Source organism: Cyprinodon variegatus, unplaced genomic scaffold (assembly GCF_000732505.1).
Source record: "Cyprinodon variegatus isolate N-32 unplaced genomic scaffold, C_variegatus-1.0 Scaffold405, whole genome shotgun sequence".
Lineage (NCBI taxonomy): Eukaryota > Metazoa > Chordata > Actinopteri > Cyprinodontiformes > Cyprinodontidae > Cyprinodon > Cyprinodon variegatus.
In genome coordinates, this window is record NW_015150858.1 from 118,119 (window position 1) to 140,751 (window position 22,633).

Here is a 22,633-nt window from a genome sequence, read left to right on the forward strand (position 1 = left end):
GTGAAATACTGTACTATACTGTACAAGTCAGTGCAACCGTTTACAAAAGAGAGAAAAATAAGATTGTAAATACAAATCAGATTTAACAATAAAATAAGAGTGGGAATAAAATAAGATCAGGATAACAATAAAGAAAGATATGGATGATATGTGTGTGGTACCTAAATAATAAATTAAAGTCTTTGAACCGGTTTCTCAAACCAGGTGGTTCATTAGACTAGGGGCCTATCTCCTGTTTCCAAAATGCATTACAAACTGCTTAAAAAAGCTTTTCTACAATGATAACTGGTGAGGAAAATAAATAATGTTAATTAAGATGTGTTATGTTTAATAAGTGTTTATTGAGATAAACATGAATTCTGAACTGTAGGCCCACATGATGAACCGTTTACAGTCAGTAGCTTTGTGTCAGTCAGTCCAAGCTCTATTATTTTCCACCAGTCACTCTGGCAGTCATTTTAATGTCCTGTGAGGCTGAAGTAGCCAAAAGGGCTGCTGGGTTATGTCAAGATGGGGAAAACATTACTATTTTACCCTAGTGTTGTATTAAAGTAGTCCATTATTGCTAAGCTAACGTTATATTCTGGAGGTTGCAGTTGTGTTAACATTGGCCAGTTTCACCATTTTCATATAAGCAAAGAAGCATTTCCTGATTTTTTTGTATTGCACAAATAAAGACCTTCACACTGGACCTTAGTTTCAGCATGAGTTACTTATATGCTGGCAAACACGCTATAATATGAAGGCTGAAGGCATCATTAGAATAGACCCAGCTTGCAACCCAACTTTGAAAATAGATTAACAGATATTTTGTTTATCAACGATACGAGTCAGGCGTTAACGCAGCAAGTTAACGGTGTTAACGCTGTGCTTGAAGGTCTACAAGACCATCCATTAAATGAAATTACATATTCACGCTAGTAATTCAAATAAGAATAAACTTAAAAAGTTGTAATGAATAAAAATGTACTAAGTGTTAATCTATTAAATAAATTATTGATTTAGAATTTTTTGTTTAAAAAATTATTCTAAAAACCGAAAACATTCTAACAAACAAACACATTAAAATAAGAGGATTAACAAACTAAATGTTGTTTCTGAGAGCCCAACCCAATCGAAAAGGTTATTATACAGGTTAAATTAATTATCATTATTTGCACTACTTATCCAGTTCATTTGTCAATGTCCAACAAATTCTTGAAGTGTGGCAAGACTTATCAATAAAATACTAATTTTAAAATTATGTCATATATTGATTTTACACAATAATATGGTGTAACATTATACATTTTCTGTTAAAGTGGCAAATAAACTAATGGATTTGGGGTATTTGTACATTAAAAATGATAAAAAAAAAAAAAGGGAATGTAAAAAAAGACAAATCCAAAATAAATGTTATGATTTAAAGTAGGTGATAATAAAATAGTAGATAATTAAAACATATTTCTCTTTTCATTGTTTAATTTTTACTGAGATGTGTCTGAAAATCATTTTATTACAACTTTATGGACTAAAATTAAAGCTAAAATGATTTACTTAAAGTAAATTAGATTAGAACTAGATTCAAGCTAACATTGCAATTGAGATTATATTAGTTAAGAGAACATTTTTACACTCCCCCCAACCTAAAAGCAAGACTTCTTAATTCTCTTTTAACATTTCCACTGAGTTCATAAAGAGCCTTTTAATGTCAGACTTAGCCTTACAGGAGGCGGCTGGCTGCTCACAGTGTTGTATTGCTATATTTATGAGGATCTGTAATATTTATGGTGCATGGGATTCCCTGCCAACACCCTTAAGCATAAAATGAACATGGGTGGCATTAACCTCTCTCTCACTTAAACCAGATTAAAATCTGATGATAAATGTGAAACCAAGCATCGGTGCTCACTATACTATAGTGTTACCTTACAAAAAGACATAACTCTTTGATTTGGTGCAGTTCTGCAAAGTGCATTTTAGTGTTCTTCTAATTATAGAGATAATAGCAATCATTTCCAGGTTGTCTCAATCGAAGAGATATAAAGCTCTGTAAAGTGTTTCTGTTTGAGAAGCTATAAGCATTGATATATGGAAGAGATATTTTAAACCAGGAGAACAACCTGCTTCAGAGGCTTTAGATTTCTGGGGTTTCTCCTGAAAATCAAAAACTCCAGTACAGATAAATAAGAGGTAAGCTGACATGAGAAATATTTTCCCCTTTCCTTTAAAAGAATCTCGCAAAGCTTTGCAGAAATAGCTGCCAAAGTACAGTGGGATTCAGGTGCCAAAATCGACCTCACTATTCTGTCTTTAGAGTCATTTCTTAGCAGCTAAGTATTATTTAGAGGAAAAGTCTGATCATACTCAGAATTTAAAATTCCGAAAGTACTTTACATAGGAAATTATTACACATTGCTTAATAAATAGGTGTTTTTAATTAAGAGTAATTTTCATTTGAATGTGCTTTACCGGAGACATCCATGTTTGTCAAAGAACATTACTGCCAACTAACGGTTAGTGAATTCACGGTGTGGTATCGGCTGTTGAGCAAGTCCCAATACTGTACCTGGTGTTTGTAAAAACTTGCTACTATCCAAGTCATCTTGAAAACATTCTTCTTCGAAATGTTGGCTACATATTATGTGTTTTTTATCTGGCCAGAGGTTGTATGGCAAATCCTCCCTCTTAGAGTTGGCAATTCAACGACAAACCCGTGGTGGATCATAAATCAGAAAGGTGAAATAACTAATTTATTTTTCACTTTTACCTGATGTATTACAGCATCAAACTGCCATGCATGTGGGCATTGTCACTTTAACAATAGCTCTCGCGAATTTCAATAGTGAAGTCCTCTTCAAATCTGAAATTATTGTTGTTAGTTGCGGATGTGTCTCGTAGTTCTTATTGATTTTGCTTGTAAAGCGAGGAGAATGGTGCTAGGCTTATCGCAAAGTGACGTCACTGCCAGAGGATGACAGGAATGAGGTGTTACTATTCTTTTAATTGTTTTAATGAACGCTAAATTCATTAAATCACCACAAACGTATTAGTTTAGGTATAGATAATGAGACGCTAAGCAGTGCCCTTCAGCTCAGCACAGAGAAAGTGTTGGGTTCAGACTCAGTCCTTTCACTGTCAGTTAATTCCCTTTGATTTGTCCATGTTAGCTGCTATAGATTATGACTTCAGTAGGTTATTAGCTCGATATTCTACATTCTTTGCTTTAAAACAAAGCAAATATAAAAAACACCACCACTGATCTGGATTTCCAGTCAGGGAATATAATAATTATGATCTTAACATAGCAAAGTAATAAAAAAAAGTCAAATTAACATGGAGTTAAGGGAGAGTAAGTAAGTACAGTAAGAACTGCCTGGTTTATTAAGGCATTAAATTCAATAATTCTGAGAGAGCTTTGACTTTTTAGTTTCTTTGTTTTGTTTTTCTAAATCTTGTAGCCCTAGCACAGTGTTAGGCAACGCTGGTCATCCAGTGCTACTGTCCTGCAGCATCCATCCCTTCTTCAACACACCTGAAACAAACAAATGGTTAATGGCCAGGCCTCTGCTAAAATTATGCCAAGGAGGTAATTTGACCTTTTGCGTCGGGTGTGCTGGAGCAGGGATGCATGCAAAAGCTACAGGATATTGGCACTCTAAGACCAGCATTGCCTACTCATGGCCTAAAATTAAAATATCTGGATAATCTGATACAATCTGTAACTGAATTCCTTTTGTCTCTCTACACGAATAAAACATTTTGGATAATAATCTAGGTAATTAATTTTGTGGGGTGTTTTTTTTTTTTGTCGGGGGGTGATTGTGCATGTTGTGCAGCAGATTGGAGGATTTGAGCTGTGCCCTTAAAACACCTGCCAAAACCTCTCTGCCAGTGCCAAAAAAAAAAGATTCTGATGGAAGCTGTGTAGTGCGTAGGGCAGCATCTTAAATAACATGAAAAAAGGCAAATCACTGGAGAACACCTCAGTACACAGAAATAAAAAAAAAATTGATCCTGCAACTAGTAGCAATCGTGTTTTCAACTCAAGGAGACAAAACTTTAACCCTGATGATGTCAGGAATCTCCCCAAGCAAGGTCTATTAACCCCTATATCCAATTTGGGAATGTAGGGAATGATTATACTTTCATCAGTCCTGATTAAAAAAAAAGGGTGATATAAATGCTGCTAGAAGAGCAGAACAACATCCCACAGCAGTGTGTGATCAAGCTGGTGACCAATACACACAGAAGATGACCATTATGGAAGAGGGGGTAGAAAAATAAATAAAACAAAAGTAGAACAAGCAGTTTGGCACCATCAGAGGACCATGCAAGTATTTCTTTATTGACTTTCAACTCAAATTGTGACAAAATCATTTTACTGATAAATGTGCCACAATTTAAAATAAAATGTCTTTCCAACAGCATACGCCTACAACACAGGAACAATCCAACACACACTAATTTATTGACTCTCATTTCGAAGTTTATAAACTCCTATCCAAAAGTATAAATTATTAATTTATAAGCTTTAGGTTGGTAAATGACCTAAAGGATAATTATGACTAGTTAGGGATTATCCACAAAATCAGCATGGTCACAAAAAGCCCATGGAAAAATTATAAACAAAATAAAACAGTCAAATTTTGAGAGATCAAAAGGGGTGTTAAACTGATTAAAAGAATTGCATCAGATAGACTGCTTTGTTAGACACAAGGTTAATATCGCAAAAAAAAAGAGGGGAAAAAAGTAGATAGATATGGAAACATACATAAAGTACTGTTGACTCAAATGGAGCTAAATGCTGAGCATGACTTGAAACCAGTGAAACCAAAGGGCACATTTGGGAGAGTAAAAGCACTTAGAAGAGATTGAGGAGAAAGCTCTTACTTTAGTTAAGTGGCCACTGATGGAACATAAGTCCACCAAAGGCAACAGTCAGGCTGGAGGTGAAATGAAATACTGAACCTAAAAGCAGCTGAAGGAGACCTTAGGTTTTCCAACATTTTAGACGTTTTTTTCCCCAATGTTCAGTCCATTTCACACAACAATAACTGGGCTGGTAAGTGTTCTTACTCCTCTTTGATAAGCTTCAGCTTAAAAATAGAGAATGGACCAATATATGTCCAATTACCCAGGCAATTAGGGATATAGTGGCATTTACAAAATAAAAGAGACTCATGTTAAGCTAATGTCAAGTTCCCCCACTGTGTTCCACTAAGAGGCTCTTGCTGTATCATCAATACACTACTGACTCTTTTCAGGCATCACATTTTCATCTTTTATGATCAACTGAAAATAAACAGTTTTATGAATTTGCCTCAAGTATAGATACTAAATATAAAGACATACTGCGCTTTGGTGTTGCTTAGTTCCACTTGAGAAAGGAATCAATCAATAATGGGTATTGTATTTAGTTATACCTTTCCACACAATTATTGTATGAGAGCAGTGCAGTGTGCTATTCCAGCCTTAATGGTTGAACAGAATTGGGTACATTTCTATGGTTTTAAATCAGTCTTTCACATTTATTTACAGAAACATTTGATTTATCAAAATAGGTCAAAATTGTTGTCTGTTAAAAATTTAAGGTAGATGCTTCTATTTTTAGAATTATAATCATGGCTTCAAGTAAAGATCAGCACAACAATCAATGAGAACTTCGAACCAAACTAAAAAAATTGTTTCATAAAACCTGAAACCAAACATTTGCTAATTAAACAAGAAAAAAAGGACATCACAAACAATGACTGTTCAGGATATCTAAACTGATTCAAGTCTAAAATATAGCTAAGTTTTAGTCTCTCAAAAGCCCAAAATGGCTTTCTCAACATTCTACTAATGTTTTAATACCTACTTTAGACAGAAGGGAAGAAAAATCAGCCTTGATCCATTCACTTTTAGAACAGGAGTACCTTACAGAGTTGGATGTGAGCTTTAACTCCCATGGAATCAGCCTGAAGCTCAGCTCATTTCCCACCTCCTTGGCCCCTAGAATCAATACTGTAAAAACTGTTCATCTACAGAAGTCTAACAATGTTATATCTAGCCAAAGAGCAATATATCTACTCAAAATAACTCCAATAATCTGCCATAGAGAGGCTGCTCAGTGACGCAGTGCTTCGTGCTACTGCTTTTTCGCAAGAAGATTCCGGATTCGATTCCGGGCCCACGGAATCGAACTCCTATGGGAGTTTGCATGTTCTCCCATAGCATGGGTGGGTTCTCTCCTGGTACCCCGGCTTCCTCCCACAGTCCAAAAACCATGACTGTTAGGTTAATTGGCCTCTCTAAATTCTCCTTAGGTGTGTGTGTGAATGGCTGTTTGTCTCTGTGTTGCCCTGCGATGGACTGGCGAACTGTCCAAGGTGAACCCTGCTTCTCACCCATAGACTGCCAGGAGATAGGCACCTGCACCCCTCGCGAACTCAGCTGGGATAAACATGATGGAAAATGGATGGATCTGCCTGTGCAGTAAGATGATTGCACTTTGTAAGAAAGCCAGTTTTGAGAATTTCTATCATAATTTGGACAAGTCTTACTGCACTGGAAGCTTATTGCACCTATTTTGAGTAGAATCTTCTCAAAGAAGATGGACACTACAGAATCTGCTCTTGCTTAGTGTATCAAAAAGACTTTTTGGCTAGGGATAAGATTGTAATAATGTTAAATAGAAAATTTTTGCAGCAAAGATAGTTTCTGCTCCAACAGCAGCTCTGTCTGCGGAAACTCACATACTATCAAATTGTACTGGCCCACTCAAAGGGGGCTCCACATTGAATGCGCTGTGAAACTTATTCAGTGGTATTTCATGCTCTGTGCAACAATGCTCTGCTGAATAACAAAGAGCAAGTGAGGTGCAGACAACTTGGTACTGCACTCATGTTGAGCTAAAACTTATTTAACCTTGGCCATGCTTTGACTTGAGAGATATCAATGCAGTCAATAGGGACAGGATATCTATCAAGCTGATGGAAAATGATGCAAGTCATTAGTTTGTTTATAAACACAAAATTTCACAATCAGGTTGAAATGTAATCAGATTTAAAAAAGCTGATAATTTATTGTACTGATTATATGGACAGAAGTGATTTAAATAAATATGCAGATCGAACTAAAAATGTGTAATTTTTAACATACTGAAGAGAATATTATGATAGCAAACTTGTGAGGAAATATATCATATTGACGCATTAACTGCAGCTGTCTGTATCCAAATAACTTGGTCCTTTCAAGCATTTAGATGCAGGCCGGCCATTTATTTTGATTACTTATGTCGATGTAAGCATAACTATTGTTGAAACAGAAGTACATTGTAAACTCCCCATCATCAAAAATGTCACTCTCTTATGTTTTTCTCTTGTTCTCTGACTCACTATACAAGCCTAACTTCTACTGAGGGTTTAAGCCCAAAGTATTGCAGGTTTGCAGATAAAATGTAGCCATTTTATAGAGGGTCGTTATTGCTGTTTTCAGTCTAGGTTTAAACAAGTCGACTGCATTTTCAAAAAAAATACTGACACAGAGTATCCAAATTGTGGAGGAAAACATCATTTTATCAGAGAAAACCTACATGATTTAGTTCAATGCATGATCCAAGTTCAGTCTAAGCAATTCAAGTACCAATACTGTACTTAAAACGAAAGAACCAATCAGAGATGGTCTTGGAACAATATAAAAGATATGCATACTAAAACAACAAATAAAAAGAATAAGTCAACTATTTCATATTTGAAGAAAAATCCCTGAAATAAAATCCCTTAACAATCGATTGTTTTAGTCATAATTTCTGAGGGTTTTTTTTTTTTTTTTTTACATATTATCTTTATTTAAATAAAATATTTCATTATATTATTTAAACCTATGTAATCATAAGTGACTTCCACAAACCAAAACAATTCTACATTTGTCATATTTTGGACATTCTGTCACTTTTGAGATTAATAAGAATTTTGATTTAACTTCTACAAGGAAATTTGAAGGGACAAGGGTAAAAGTTCATTTTTGTAGCTGAAAAGTAAAATCTGGTAAAGGTAGTAATTTATAGGGCATTTCATTTCCACTAATAAAACATATAAAACATCTATATAAAAGTAAAGTAGCACTTAAATCTTTTTGCACAGTAAGCACAAAGTAGAAACACTTAAAATTAACAATAAACTGAATGGGATGACTACAGTTTGTTCACTTTTCCCTTAAAGAAAATGTTCTCCAAGCTAGTGGACGACTTTATATGTGGCCCACACATCATTGCCCCCAAGAGAATAAAACCTACATAATGTATTAGGTTCTTATCTCGGCCATAATAGCTTCTATTGTAAACGTTGTTCGGAGCCATTTTAAAGGACACACCTGTCAGCTATCAAACCACAGTCTGCAGCCCACATACTCAAAGAGTCATGCAAGATGTATGAGAGACTTGGTGAGGGGGTGTATGAGTGTGTCCTCGTTACACCATCAAAGGCTTTTGGTAACTGCCGCAAGGCTCCACCATCAGCAATCCGAGAGAGGAACTGGCTTCCTCTCCAATTATGATTTCCCCACCTCTACTGAGGGTCAGGTGGTCCTTTCTCAATAAGGGCGGAAGGAGGAGAGTGGCAGGACGGAACGGGAAGAAAAACTTAGTCGATTGCAGCCATTTGTGGAAATGAAAGGGAATTCCTAATATAGTCTTGGCTGTGAATAGTGAACTGGCTTGGATTGTGAGCTGCTCATTTTGGGTTGGCTGAATGGTAACTGTGACTGCAATGCTGTCTGTTGGACAAAAATACAGACACTGTTCCAAAAAACCATCATCTCTAGATACAGAAAAATACAATCAAGATGTTTCTCTTTTTAGTAAGAATAATAACATTTGGCATAATTTAAAAACCTTAAAATTTGTTTTTCTATCGCTCGAAAAGCCTTCCTATTTTAGCTGCATGTTTACCAGACATTTGATTTCTCACTTTAGGTCGAAAGGAAAGGATTCAACCACACATGATTTGGTGATGGACATAACATGGCTTCTATTTTTCCTTTGAATCTGCACCACTTGGAGAAAAAGAAATATATACTATAATAATAATCATCATACTGATCACTACTCTGTAAACAGTAAACGTTCCTACAATTTGCATTTAAATAGAAAGAAATTTTGAGACTTTGTTTTTGTGACTTTCTAAGTGTCAAAATCCATCCTGACACATTTTTAAATAGACTCTGGCAGAAAAACTCCCACAAATCTTAAAGAGACATTATGTATGTTTTTACTGAATATATCCTTGTTTTTGACCCTTTACGACTAAAACATTGTTTGATGAGCAGACTGAAACCTCAGTGGTTCAACGCCCATGCATCTATAAGCCTGCAGCCTTTCCCTGAATTTACTTCAGGTCCGAAGTTCCCACGCTGTTCAGCAGATGTGATGTCAAGCCCATCCATGTTGAATTGCTTTAATCTTGCATTGTTTTAATCTAGCAAAAAATCGTTACTACCTGCCGGGTAGTGTAGCAGAGACAAGGTGGGAAGCGTTATATTAAAGATGGAGACCCAGAGGAGATCGTCTTCCAGCTCAACAAAGACAGCAATGGCGACTCCACTTAACATAAAGAAAGTAAGTTGCTTCACTGAAACTACCCATAATGCAGTAGAAGTTTTCTGTATCCCAACTAGAAGACTGATTTCTCAAACCCCAAAATGCCATTTTCTTTTGAGGACAATCAAAATGGTTGTACCATCTATAGCAAAGTGACTAATCTTAATTTTGTGGCTTCAAATTTGCTCAAGACAAACGATTCAGTTTTTAATTTATTGAAGACTCTGATTATTGAGAGGTCCAGATAGAAATATCTATTAAAAAAAAAGCTGAAATGTTGATGCAATCAGCTGGTTTAATTTAGATAGAAAACTTTAAACCAATCTGACTGCATGATCTAGTGAATAGTCTGGAAAGTTCCTTCAGATGACGTGCTTTGAACCGGCGCTATATAAATAAACTGAATTGAACTGAAATGTGCATCTTCTGCCTAATAACAAATTACGTGAAATCCAACAATATTCAACATAAAGCACAAAAAAGAGACCTAAAAGTATCCATAACTGTGGAGGAGATCTATGCAAACATAAACATAACAACAAAACAAACAACGGCAACAATATGGAGTGTGTACGTCAACTATTTTAACCTTTATTTGGTTTGGCGGCAACAACAAAACCATAGCCTTTGACACAGTTTCAAAATAAAAAAATATATATTGTGTAATTTAACAAACTCACCTTCTACTCAAGACATCAGCAGCCTATAGTTTTTAACACAAATAGATGCATGAACAATGCCTTGTTTTATCTCTTTTTGAAAGGTGAGGGTCACAGCAGAGTAAAAACAAGGTACTCACACTTTACATATATTATTCCCATATACAGTATTTTGTGTAAATATTTATAAACCACTTTATAAATAAATATCTATCAACCTCTAATTTATATTCTTGTGCAAATGTTTCTATCAATGCACTTTAAATCAAGAGGAATTGTTAACATCAAGATATAGTTTTTGACTTGCTATCACTGCAGTTTGGCCAGTGCCATACAGAAACATTTATTTATTTATGTTTTTTCGATATTCACCAAATGGCTCATTGATATCTTCTATGAATCCTGAAAAAAAAAAATCCTAAATTAAGAATAAACTGCAAATGCAGCCCAATAAATCAACCTCAAAAATAATAAAAAAAGACTATTCTGTTATGTTGGAGCTCTATTAGGATATTTTAAAGGTTACTTTCTGTTTAATGAGCTTTTCCACATTGTGAAAATTATGCAGGATCTGCACATTTGCTCTATTTCATCTAATTTTCACCTCAAATCCATCTGCACTAAGAAAAAAAAGGAAAAAGAAAAACAAAAGCATAACAGTTGACTTGATTATTTTGGTGTTTCCCTTTTTTGTTCTTACATTGACCAGACAGCATAGCTACAGAAGGGAAATCTACTACAAATGGATACAGAGAGAATTGATTCATCAATGATCAACTCAAACCTCTAATTTTTCAAGTGGTCATCATTGTAGTTTTCGCAGTCATAGCAAAGAGAGTGCAATGACCCTTAAATATGTACAGTGTAGGAAGGAATGTATGGTTTTCAAAATGCAGCATTTCATGTTCATCATTTCCAAATATCTAATTCCTACAAAATATTTTAGGCACATGAGCAGAACAACGTCTACTGCAAAAAAGCTGCATGAAAGAATTTTTGTAGCAACTCAGGATAAAACATCTAAATGTTAGACAGATGAGGGTAGCAGAGCACATATTTAAGCTACATGAATCAGGAATGTTGTCCTTAAAAATTAACGTTTACCAAATCTTGGCTAAAAACAAAGTCACACTTATTTCCAAAGTGAGGAAGAAAGATTGAAGCTGACTTCTTGTATGCAGAAGGTGTTTTGCCTCCTAGAGGTCAGAAACCACCTGCTGCAGCTTCAAACCACGCTGCTTGAGCTGCACAGAGCAGCAATAGGTGAGCCATAATCTTAACGGGAGTGATGTGCTCTTGTGTCTGCCTGATATAACAAAAAACTTACAAAAAGAACCGCTGTGTGAACACAGTGGTCAAAATGTTATAACTAAGGAGTGTCTTTTATTGAATTCCTCGATTATTCTTTTCCAGGAATCAGCTGATCGGGGCTGAAAATTGAATACTGTTGTTCATTCATGATGAGAATCAAAATTTATTTTAAGTTTTCACTTGCTTAAATCTCCGTTTGCAGCCCCAATCCATGACTTTAAATCCACTGACTCTTTAACCATTTTGACATGTTTAAACTAAGATAATAATCTTTTGGGAGGGATATTAGTTTACATACCAACACAAGCTAGAGAATGATTGTAACATCAAAGGACAGGGAGACATACCACATCTTTAAAAGTATTGGCAGAATACCTCTAAATTTAATCCAGCTATTTGGCTTTAGACATCACTTAGCTATTACTAAATGGGCTGCGCTAAATTTTAAACACTGTAAGAATACAGTTAAAGTCAGAGGTTTGTCAGTGATCAGCTAAGAGGCTCATTAGAGCTCTGGAGGAGCTGTACAGACGTCCAGCTCAGGTTGGAAAAATCTGTTTACAGTCTGGGCTTTATATAAGAGGAAATAAGACAGTTCTTTATGGTAAAAAGCAACAAACAGATTAGAGACTATAAACAACTAAGTAGAAAAAAGGGCAAACACAGGAAGAATGAGGCTTCAGCATAAGAAACCAGGATTGAACATCCTAGACCACAAGCAAAACCCACCGTCTGGCAGGACACACCCTAAATTCACCATACCAACCATGGATGACAGATGGTAGGGGGGGGCATCATGCTGAGGGGAGGCCTTTCTTCAGTAAGGACAGTAAAGCTCTTTACAGTTTAGGGGCAGATGGAGGGAGGTAAATACAGCAATACAACCAAGTTGAGGAGGGAAAAGATTTTAGACTTGGGGCAGTTCACCGACTAGAAGGTCATAGACCCTAAACTGGAAAACTGATAGAACTAAGTATTTTTTTAAATGGCATTAAGGCCCAGCAAGACCAGACCTTAACTCAATAAAGATTATGGCATGAATTAAATTTAGAGACAATCTCCAGTCAGAAGACTGGGTGTGAGCTATTCTGCAAAGAACAACAGGCACAATCTTTAGTCTCTAACTGTATAAGACTGATAGAGACAAACCTTAAATGATATGCAGCTCTAATTGCAGCAAATGTTTTACTCTACAAAGTATTGACTCAGGAGGCCTGAGTGCAAATGCACTCAACACTTCATATTTCCTCCAGTTCACCATTATGCCCCCCTTTGTATCTGTTAGTTCATTCGTTCAATGGTTGTCACACTATGAAATAGGAAGAAAGGTTGAAGGACAGAAATATTTTCGCTACGCACCACAGTCTGTAATAATGAACCAACTGTGACAACACAGTCATCAAGGTAAATGAAGTGAAAGCAAAGATAAACTTTAGTCTTTAAGAAATTACAAGTATCAGATTAAAAAGATTGGAGTTTGGTAAAGCACTCTAATTGTATTATTAGTTATCTGCTTTTTGCTAAACTATTAATATTTTTAACTAGGCATGAGCGAAATCAAATCAGTTTTAGTTTGTTTTACCGTTCACAAACCTTGCAGATAAAAATATGGGAGCTTATTATTTTTCATGTTTCATACATCTTTTACATTTTATTGCATTAAAAGAGTGTCTGTAAAACCACCATAAAGTGCTATTAAGAGGACTACTCAAAGCACAGTTCAACAGATAATGTCCATTTTTAAAATCTGCTACCATCTTTGACACAGTCATCATCACTCAAACACCCAAAAAAAAGTTAAACAGCCTCGAGTCCTTGTATTTAGAAAAATGTATTCTTCTTTTTTATCCGATAAAAAAATTATGGAAATTAATCAGATATATTTAGAATTAATAATCTTTTTAAGGCGCTAATCTCAACAGTCAGACCAGTGCTAGGTGAAAGAAAAAAACAACTGACACCAATATCTTTAATTCCTCTTCTACATAAAACAAATTTGAGTAAAAAATGCTATTTTCCTCAACGAATAAATAAAGAAGCATAAACAGTCATTGTCGTTTACTGTAATATTCATTAGCAGCTGTTGTCATGGTTACTTTTAGTGTTTTTATAATGTAAAATATCAATAAAGAACTTTATACTGTATTTTGGGCATTAATAAATGGATGACAAAGACAAATGATGAAAACCTCACAAGTACAAATGAGAGTTTGACAGGTATTAAGGTCACATTAGATATCAGATGATGTATAATCTTTCATTCTGAAATTTTGTTTTCCCACTTGGCCTGATCTGGCAGAAATAAAGTATTTGTTTTAATGTAAAGGCGCGTGTAAGCCTCTTTGATGCACTATAATAAAATCCATCACAGAAAGCCCATCTCTCATTAATATTCTCTGTCTAGACACTGTATTCGTCTCCTTGAAAAGCCCAGTCACCATTTTTTCTCTGAGCAAGCCACATTATTAGATTCACCTGAACCCTTGACAAAACACAAGCCTCTTTTCAGCTCTTCAACTGAAAATTAACAATCCAACAGGAATCTTAACCCCATTAATAAAGCGGCCGGTCCCTCAGATGGAGCATGAGTTTGCTCTTTTTCTTGGTTTAGGCTCCCCAAAATCCTTTTCATCTGCACCACAGTGGCTGAAAGAGCACATAGTCTGTGAAAGTCTGCGCATGCCCAAGCGAAACACACTGTTCGACAGACTATAAATGACACAGTTGCAGAAGCTATTGCTAATAGCCAGCCACGTGGTGATGAAGGACAGGGCGGGGATATCTAACACATGGGAACTCTCTAGAAGAAAATATATAATGTAAGGAAGCCAAAGCATGTAGAAAACACTTGTGATTCGGAATAACACCATCGCATAGCGTCGATCTGGTCCATGACCTCCATGGTGCCCACTTCCGTTCCCCTCTCCGGGCTCCATCTCCTGGCTGGGGAATCGTGCTCTCCGTTCGCTGATCTCTCTGTTGTGTTGTTGGCAGATACGAAAGATGTGGTAATAGGTAAAACACACAACAAGAGCAGCGGGTGCATAAAGAAAGCACACCACAAAGCCTGTGAATATGGCCGAGGTGGGCCAAGAATGAGCACACCATGCAAATATATCCCCATGATATCCTGGCTTACCCCAACCAAAGAAAGAGGGCAAGAAAACCAGGCTGGAATAGACCCAAATGAGGGCGATGCAACCTCGCAGCCGGCATGGTGTCACTAGTTGGTTGTATGATAGCGGTTTAGTTATGGCTAGGTAGCGATCCACACTGATGCAGGCCAAACAAGCCATTGAGACACTCTTCAGAACAGAGATGACGTAGCTGAAAACCTGGCACGTGATTGGTTCCTGGACACCTGCCGGGTAGTGTAGCAGAGACAAGGTGGGAACAAGGCAACTGAGACCAACCAGCAAGTCAGCATAGGCCATAGTCTGGATGAAGTAGCTTGTAGTGTAGTGATGCAGCAAAGGCGCACAGTGAAACACAAAAATCACCGTCAGGTTACCGACAATAATAAGGGCTGTCAAAAGCACGATGACTGCAGTCTCCAAAATACAAGCCTCCACACCTTCCTTAAACCCCAATCCTAAAGGACAGGAGTGGTTGGAGACCCAACCACGAAGCACATCTCCATTGCTGCTGTTGGCAGTGAGCATGGGATCGGTTGTCAGTTCAGAGTGGTTCATTTTCTTGCTGTAGTTGGGTCAGCTGTGAGATTTGCCACCCATAAGGAAGTTGACTTGAGAGTGGAGAACCGCTGTGCACCTCTGGTTCTTCCCTTCTCAGTTCAAAAAACGTATTATTCTCTTAGGCACACTCATGCTTTTGCTTAGCAGACCCTCATAGCTGCATCTCTATAACTGAACACCGACAGGAAGAAAATCCGTACAGTCTGTGCGACACGACGGCAACTTATTTGCCTCTTCTTTTAAACAATACATGGCTGGTGGGAGCAGTTGATGGACATCTTTGGGGTAGGAAAAATTATTTCACCTAACGTGGGGTATTATTATTCCCCACTACCAGCATCGCTCAATGAGGCGAGTTTCCCTGCTGGTTCAGTGTCTGGGTCCGCGGCCTCGTTGCATGATTTTAATGAGAGCAGCCACCAGGAGGCTGGAGATTTTAAGCCCTCACCACAGGGGCAGAGAGCAGAGAGGATGTGCGGAAGGAAACCACACAAGGTTAAGGGACGAAACTCTAAGCAATGCTTCCTCCTGTCGATACTCTTCCAAACCCAAAAAAAAAAAGAAAAAAATCTTATCAAGAATTATTTAGAAACCTTATATGCAATACAAAGTTTCAGCTTGTGGTGGGTGATTGAACAGGAGTCCCTTATTTTGGTGGTCCTCTTGTCAGCGTCTGGAGCCCATGTATGCCCAGCTATTGTCTAAATCAAAACACAGACAGGCTACAATAACAGGGAGATGTCCGCAGGAGATATTATCACAGCTCTTTCAGCTCATGTGGCTGTGTGGGGACAATCTGTTTATAAGGCATCTCTAGTATTTGGTCAGACAATGCGTGGCAAAACATCTCTGTCATTCAGAAAAGGGTTTAAATCCAAAAGTACAAGCTTGCCTCTCAGTTTTACTGGACTGCAAGTTGCCAAAACAAAATAAAAAGCGTAAACATCCAGGAACAGATAAATGTGTTAAATGTCAGAATCCAATGCAGGTTGGTCAAAGGACACTCTAGGAGCAACGAGAGGCCAGCTGATGAACTCAGTGCTCCACTCACTTCCACTCCTCAGCAATTCCTGTGGCCACACGTGCAGAGAGAGGTTTCAGGATCAATCAGCAGTCCCTCCAGGTATCCAATAAACTTGTTACTGGCATATTACCTTTTGCTCAAGTACTTGATGCTACCGTAGCTTCACTAACTACTCCTCTAAAGAGAGCATTCAAGTTGAAATGTGCATGATCCTTTTTCTTTTAATCCACGTTTGGTACATGTTTCACTCGGACCAAAACCCTGGAAGATCAACAAAAGGAAGGGAGGGGGAGGATCCACTCTAGCAGCAAAGCAAGATAAAGTCCCAGTTGGAGTCCCAGTTTAAAGCGCTGTCTGTTGCAAAAAGCCCCCTTTGCCACAGCCAACAAAGCAATCTATGTTTTAGATTTTTTTTGTAAACAAATAAATCCTTGGATCCTGGAATAGAGAAAATGAGAAAGCAAAGCATTTATCCAAAGAAACAAGCAAAATAAAAAGGATGACTGCACTGATGGAGATGAGTTAAAACTGCAGCGAGGGAAGAGAGGGGACGAGGAGTCCCTCAGCCCTGGTGCAGTGAGGAGAGATGCTGCGACTGGCTTACACTTCCCTCCCTCCCAACACAATCTCTCTAGCTCGCTCACTCAAGTCTCTCTCTCTCTCTATATCTCCACACACACACACAAACCCCCAAAACACACACACAAACACACACCCAAACAAAGCCCTCCCTCCTCCCAGATCACCCCGCCTTCTCCCCTCCTGGCTGCACCTGAGGCTCCCTGAAACATTATCCCATCTCTCAGACTGGCTGTTTCCCCAGAGGTAAATTTAGATACATTTCCTATTTACATATCACTTATCACTCTCAGTCCATTTTCTATTAACTAACCCCCACCCCCCTTTCCCTCCCCTTTTCTTGCTCCACCTGTTTTTCCATCCTTTTTCAGTTCAGCCCAGCAGGTTCTAATCTTCAATCACTTCATTCTAATGTAACGACGAAATAAATAGTACCAAAAAAAAAGGTATAATCCCATCCAACTGTAAACCTAAACTATCTGCACGGTTTTATCCACCTGTCATCTAAGAAAAATCACAGCTGGACTGAAGGTCCTTTAGGTCACTGCCTTTACACCACATTTAACCAAAACCTTAGCACAGTTATGTCTGGCCCTTGGTTACAGTTGCCAGGCACTTTGGCCAGTTGGGAGTATCCTCTGGCTAGCAGATGATAAAAAGGATAAAGTGGAAGCAAATTGGCTAAGCAGAGGTCCAGATGGAGAAAAAGAGCATTACGGACAGGAAATCATATCTTAACTGGGAATATCTTGGATTTAAGTGTAACAATAAAAAATTGGATCTTAATCATTTATAATACAATATCACTACTTGAAAAAAGGTAAATAAAAAAATAAAAAGTTCGGGTTTTCTTTTTTTTTTTCAAATAATTTTGACCTTTCGAAAAAGTAAATCAGTGTTCTGTGTGAAAAAAACCAAAAAAAAAAAAAACCAACACACTTATTGGAGGCTACGTCTGCATGAATTACTATATCAGTACAGCATTGGACTAGGTGTTGCTCTCAGAACGTCCGTCAGCTTCTCTGCACCAGTAGCCCTGACTTCTGCCATCTTCCTTCTGACAAAACTCAATAGATTACATCTAGAAGAATATTTTCGTTTTTATTCTACTTGAAAAACAATATTAAGGAGTATTAAATTAATGGCAACTCTACCCACTGTGAGTAAGTTCACTTATTGAGAAAATTGGTTCCTATTTTCTCAATTAATTGCCAACAAAAATGTTGCAGTTTTAATGTTAATTTCTATCCATTAATATTTCTGTGTCCATTTAGTGGTCAAGTGAATCGAGGTAAACAGTGTATAGATATAATATAAATAAAAAACAAAGGCAGATGAAAACATAATGATAAATTTATCCTCTTAAGCCTTTACTTCATTCATTTTGGTTTTTATTTTGGATGCAATGAGGCTTACAAAATATCAAAGTATTAACATTCATTTGAGTGGTGCTCAAAAATCCTGTGCTTGTGTTGCTCGCTAAATTGCTAGTGCTACAAGTGGAAAAAAAATAAAATTTGATGGAGGAAATTCCTTTTATTTGCTAAAGCTTCAACCAGATACAACAGTTCCTGTTTATGTATAGTAAATATATTACTAAGAAATATAAATCAGCATAAAATATAAGAATATGCCCTTTGCAACATTGAAAAAAACATTTCCTATCTATTTTAAGCGCTGCTCTTCTTTATTAAACAAGTAACTTCAGGCATTCATTTAGAAGTATGCATTAGAAAACAGCACAGCAGCGTTAGACCTTCACTGAGAGAGAGTAATGAGATTGAATGTTAATTCATGTTTATGGAGCTAAAATTAGATAACCTACTGCATTAAAAAAATGAAAGAAAAGAAGCGAGAAAGGGAGAAAAACTAAAAGTTAAAGGCGATTGTGTGAAAAACTGAACAAACGTAGGTAAAACAGGTCTAGTGTATCTATGAAAAGAGCCGGTCTAAGGAGATCTCTCAGCACAGCGATCCTTACCTTTGGTGGTGGACAGACTGATGAAAAACATGACCAGAAGGCTACCGTTAATAATTCATTCTGCTCCCAAACAAAGCCAGCAGGGCCACTCGGAAACAAAGGTGGAGGCTGATTCACCTTTCGTTGCTTCTCAGCATCCCCCCCACCCTAGGGCTCCAACTGATTTCAGGCTCAATGTGTCTGTAAAAACGTATCATGTTATGGTAATTCATGTCCAAGCGTATTAATTCCAGACAGGATATTCACCCACCTGTTCAAGACCCTTAACTAGAAGGCTGTTGTAAATGATCGTATTACCGTATTTCCCAGACTATAAGCAGCTACTTCCCCCCCCCACACACTTTTAAACCCTGCGGGTTAGAGGAGGGTGCAGCTTTTCTGTTGATTTTTCCATTGCCTGTCTATAAGAGTTTAAGATCTATCAAAATGTCTACATTTATGTGAAGAAGTAGCATAAAAATGCATACTTAAGAAGATTTTCCTTATTTTATTTAGCTATGCATAAAAAACAAGACACAACTGTAAAAAGATGCGCTCAACTGAGAAGTGAAACTCTAGAAAATGTTCCAACTTATGGGTTGTCTTTGTGTTTTTATAAGCTGCCCTTTTCTTTTTTTATTATTATTATTTACTATCAAGAGGCTTTTGCCACGTTTTTGATTTAATGCAAATGTTTCGGCCTTTTAGTTCCAACGATTTGTTTTAACCTATTAAAGCTCACTGATGTATTGGATTATTTAAGGTGGCTATGTATCTTTTTATAAGAGTCGCATGTTTGTCCATTTGCCTTGACTGAATAAAAAACAATCCTCTCTACCAACAGTAAACCTTATGCTCACACATTTAAAAAAAACAATGCATAAAAGGTCAAGGATTTAAATATATAACTGCCTGAAGTGCCTGGTAATTGAGTTAATAATTAATGAAGCATATGCATTAAATAATCAAGTTCTAACCCCAATCCTTACACAGAACTCTGGTTTTAGTCATTTTTGATCATTTACAACAAAAAAGAAAATGCTGTGTATCTGCATTGCGGATTAAAACAGCTAAATATTCACAAAGCTGTGAGAGTTCAGTCCATATGTGACTGAGACGCGCAAATGTTGTGACCAGAGAAGATGCTGGAGGCTGGATCTTCCTAATCTGACCTGTCATAACCGTGTCAGAGGAGCTAAGAGGCTATGCTAATTTACCCACACTGGATGAATACGTCACTGTACTGCAGCACATTTACAGTCATAGCAAATGTCTTCAATGCTGTTTAAAAACACATTCTTATAGCATGTTAACTTTCATACACAGTGCGATGAAAAGTAATAAGCTACCAGGAGGATGTTTCTTTTTTTTGCCTTCTTTTCAACAATTAAATGTTTAAGATTCTCAAAATGTAAGGGCAGGATAAGATAGTGAAAATAGAGTATTACAATATTCCAATTAAACTCCAATTAAACCTATGTGGCTCTGTATGAAAACTTTCACCTTTAATACATTATTAACTTACAGTGATTCACATATTCTTCTACAATTTTTTCAATATTTACTAATTTTAAATTTTCTTCTAAACATTTTAAATTACACAGGTGATTTTAAAACATTTTTATGCTTTACTTGTATGTGTTATTCTTAATTTGCTCATTTATGCAATAGACCCTAAAAGAACCAGTTAATTCCTTTTTTTTTGGTCAAGCTTTGTGAATTGGAGCATAGGGGAGCTATGTGAAGAATTATTCAGACATTAGAAGAGCGGTTGTGCTGTTAATAGACCCATTTTGCACAGAGGCTATAATGGAGATGGTGTTGCTGAGCTGTGGAGCCGCAGTGCAGCTGGTCCCTTCAGATATCAGAATGGGAATGAGCTATAGAGGAGGTTGTGTGTACTTTTTCAGTATAAGAGGCTGTGATTGACAAGACTTTGGACCTTTAAAAAGTTTTTTTCCCCCATTCATGAATGAGAAAAAAGCTTACTGTGCTAGGACTTGCGAGCAAGCTAGAGTTACAATGTTTATGTATGTGCAGACTGCATGTTTGAGTAGAGCTAAACTATAGATTCACCTAAAGAGTGAAAACCTTGTGTCAATGTCAAAAATGCGAACCCTGAAGAACATCAGGCACTGCTTGCGCTGCATCTTTCTAATTGCAATAAATGGGTGGTGAGGCTTTAAGCAATCCACAAGGTCAGACTGACATGCAGACAACATGATATAAACATCTACAGGGGGTAATATCATAACACATTGATTTTACAGAATGCCCCTAGGAAAGAAAACATCTGATGTAATGAGAAAGACTGAAAATGGTTTTACATCCACTAAGGAGTATGAAGGACTGAGGGTTGTAAGATGAAATATCTGGAGCAGTAAAGTACTGTATGTCTTATTTGGATTTGAATTTTTATTAACACAAACCGCTTCTTTACTTTAAACCGTTTCAGCAGGGCTGCAGATCTAATATGACCACAGATCTCAAAAATATGAGATGTAGATATTGTGGTCAAAAGTATGAATTTCATTGTATATAAATTAGGGCTGCAGCTGAAGATTATTATTCTTAATTAATCAGTCAGTTTTTTTAAATAGTAACCATAAAACAAAAAATGTTTTGGGGAAAAAATTTTTTTTTAATTTGAACCGGTTGAAGATTAAAATGTTCTTCTTCAGAAATTCTGCATATTTACAGACAAATACGGTTCTTACATCTTAAATGCAAAATGTTTACATAAAATGTTATGTTTTGGTTTAATTTCTGCTCTCAGTTGGTTTTCTGTCAGCAAATGGCCTTTTTAGTCTGTATAACCCAGTTAATGATTAATCAAATAATACACACGTGGACAAATTGTTGGATTAAAAAGAAAAACACACAGAAATAACTTGAATCTGACTAAATTAATAATAATCTGTGAAAATTAACAAGTGAAGGCCAGAGATTGTTTTTCAATCATGCTTCAACAGAATGATTAAAGAAAATAGTAAATTCATTAAATAAGCTTGGACAGGAAAAATGGTACCCCTAGAAAAGACTGAAGGTAATATAACCAAAGTTACATTTTAAATTAAGGTGTGTCCACTATTAAGTCAGTGCCCCATATATATTAGAGGCCGCTATCGATATTGGGGGGCTTACAAAAAAAAACATACCCGATATGTTTGCCGATATCCGTTATACATATGCCAGAACACAAAAAAAAACTGAACATACACATACATGGTTTATGCACTGTCCAACTATAGTCCAACTCAAATCCTTATTGTAACCTAAAATATTATTCAAGTCAAAGAAACAGAAAATAGAACTGTAGAATTCAAATAAGGTGCAATAATTAAAATAATGTCAACATAAAACTATAAATACAGAAAATTTTTGTGGTGCTGATTTAGATGCTAGCCTGAAACCTGTGGTGTTTTTAATCTTAGTGGTGCTGGAGACCTGACTAACTTAAACAATTCTGCATCCAACACCTGTTACATCCTTAATGAACTGCTCCCCTCTGCCTATGAAGTCCATTATATATATATATATATGTAAATATAAACACACACACATTTATTTGGTGTATTGTTCTAATTAGATTTCAATTTTACAAATGAGCATTGAAAATGAAAGCAACTGCATACAACTAGAAGTGATAACACACAGGCTAATGGGTGGTGTTTTGCATCCGATCCATTTTTAAAAGACTCATTCTCAAAAACATCTCAGAAATCTAAATTTTTCATATTTACAGGCTACTGAAAAGTTCCCTCCTCCAATGAACACAAGAGATTAAACTAGACTTAAGTAGCAATGATGCAGCTTTTAAAACAAGATTACAACTTAATACATAAA

The 22,633-nt window shown here is 36.6% G+C and overlaps 2 protein-coding genes across 2 annotated transcripts in view; both read right to left on the reverse strand.

Annotated features, from left to right (window-relative positions):
• Positions 1 to 22,633, reverse strand: part of rabgap1l (RAB GTPase activating protein 1-like) — a 146,473-nt gene that overhangs the window by 66,392 nt on the left and 57,448 nt on the right. The gene's annotated exons all lie outside the window — the stretch shown is intronic.
• gpr52 (G protein-coupled receptor 52) lies at positions 13,288 to 16,829 on the reverse strand. The gene has a single exon (XM_015387871.1). It carries the CDS (start codon positions 15,219 to 15,221, stop codon positions 14,103 to 14,105), a length of 1,119 nt encoding a protein of 372 aa, XP_015243357.1. The 5' UTR covers positions 15,222 to 16,829; the 3' UTR covers positions 13,288 to 14,102.

What these genes read in the sequence shown, in the direction of transcription:
- gpr52 (XM_015387871.1), bottom strand. Translation starts at nt 15,221, where the DNA reads ATGAACCACTCTGAACTGACAACCGATCCCATGCTCACTGCCAACAGC.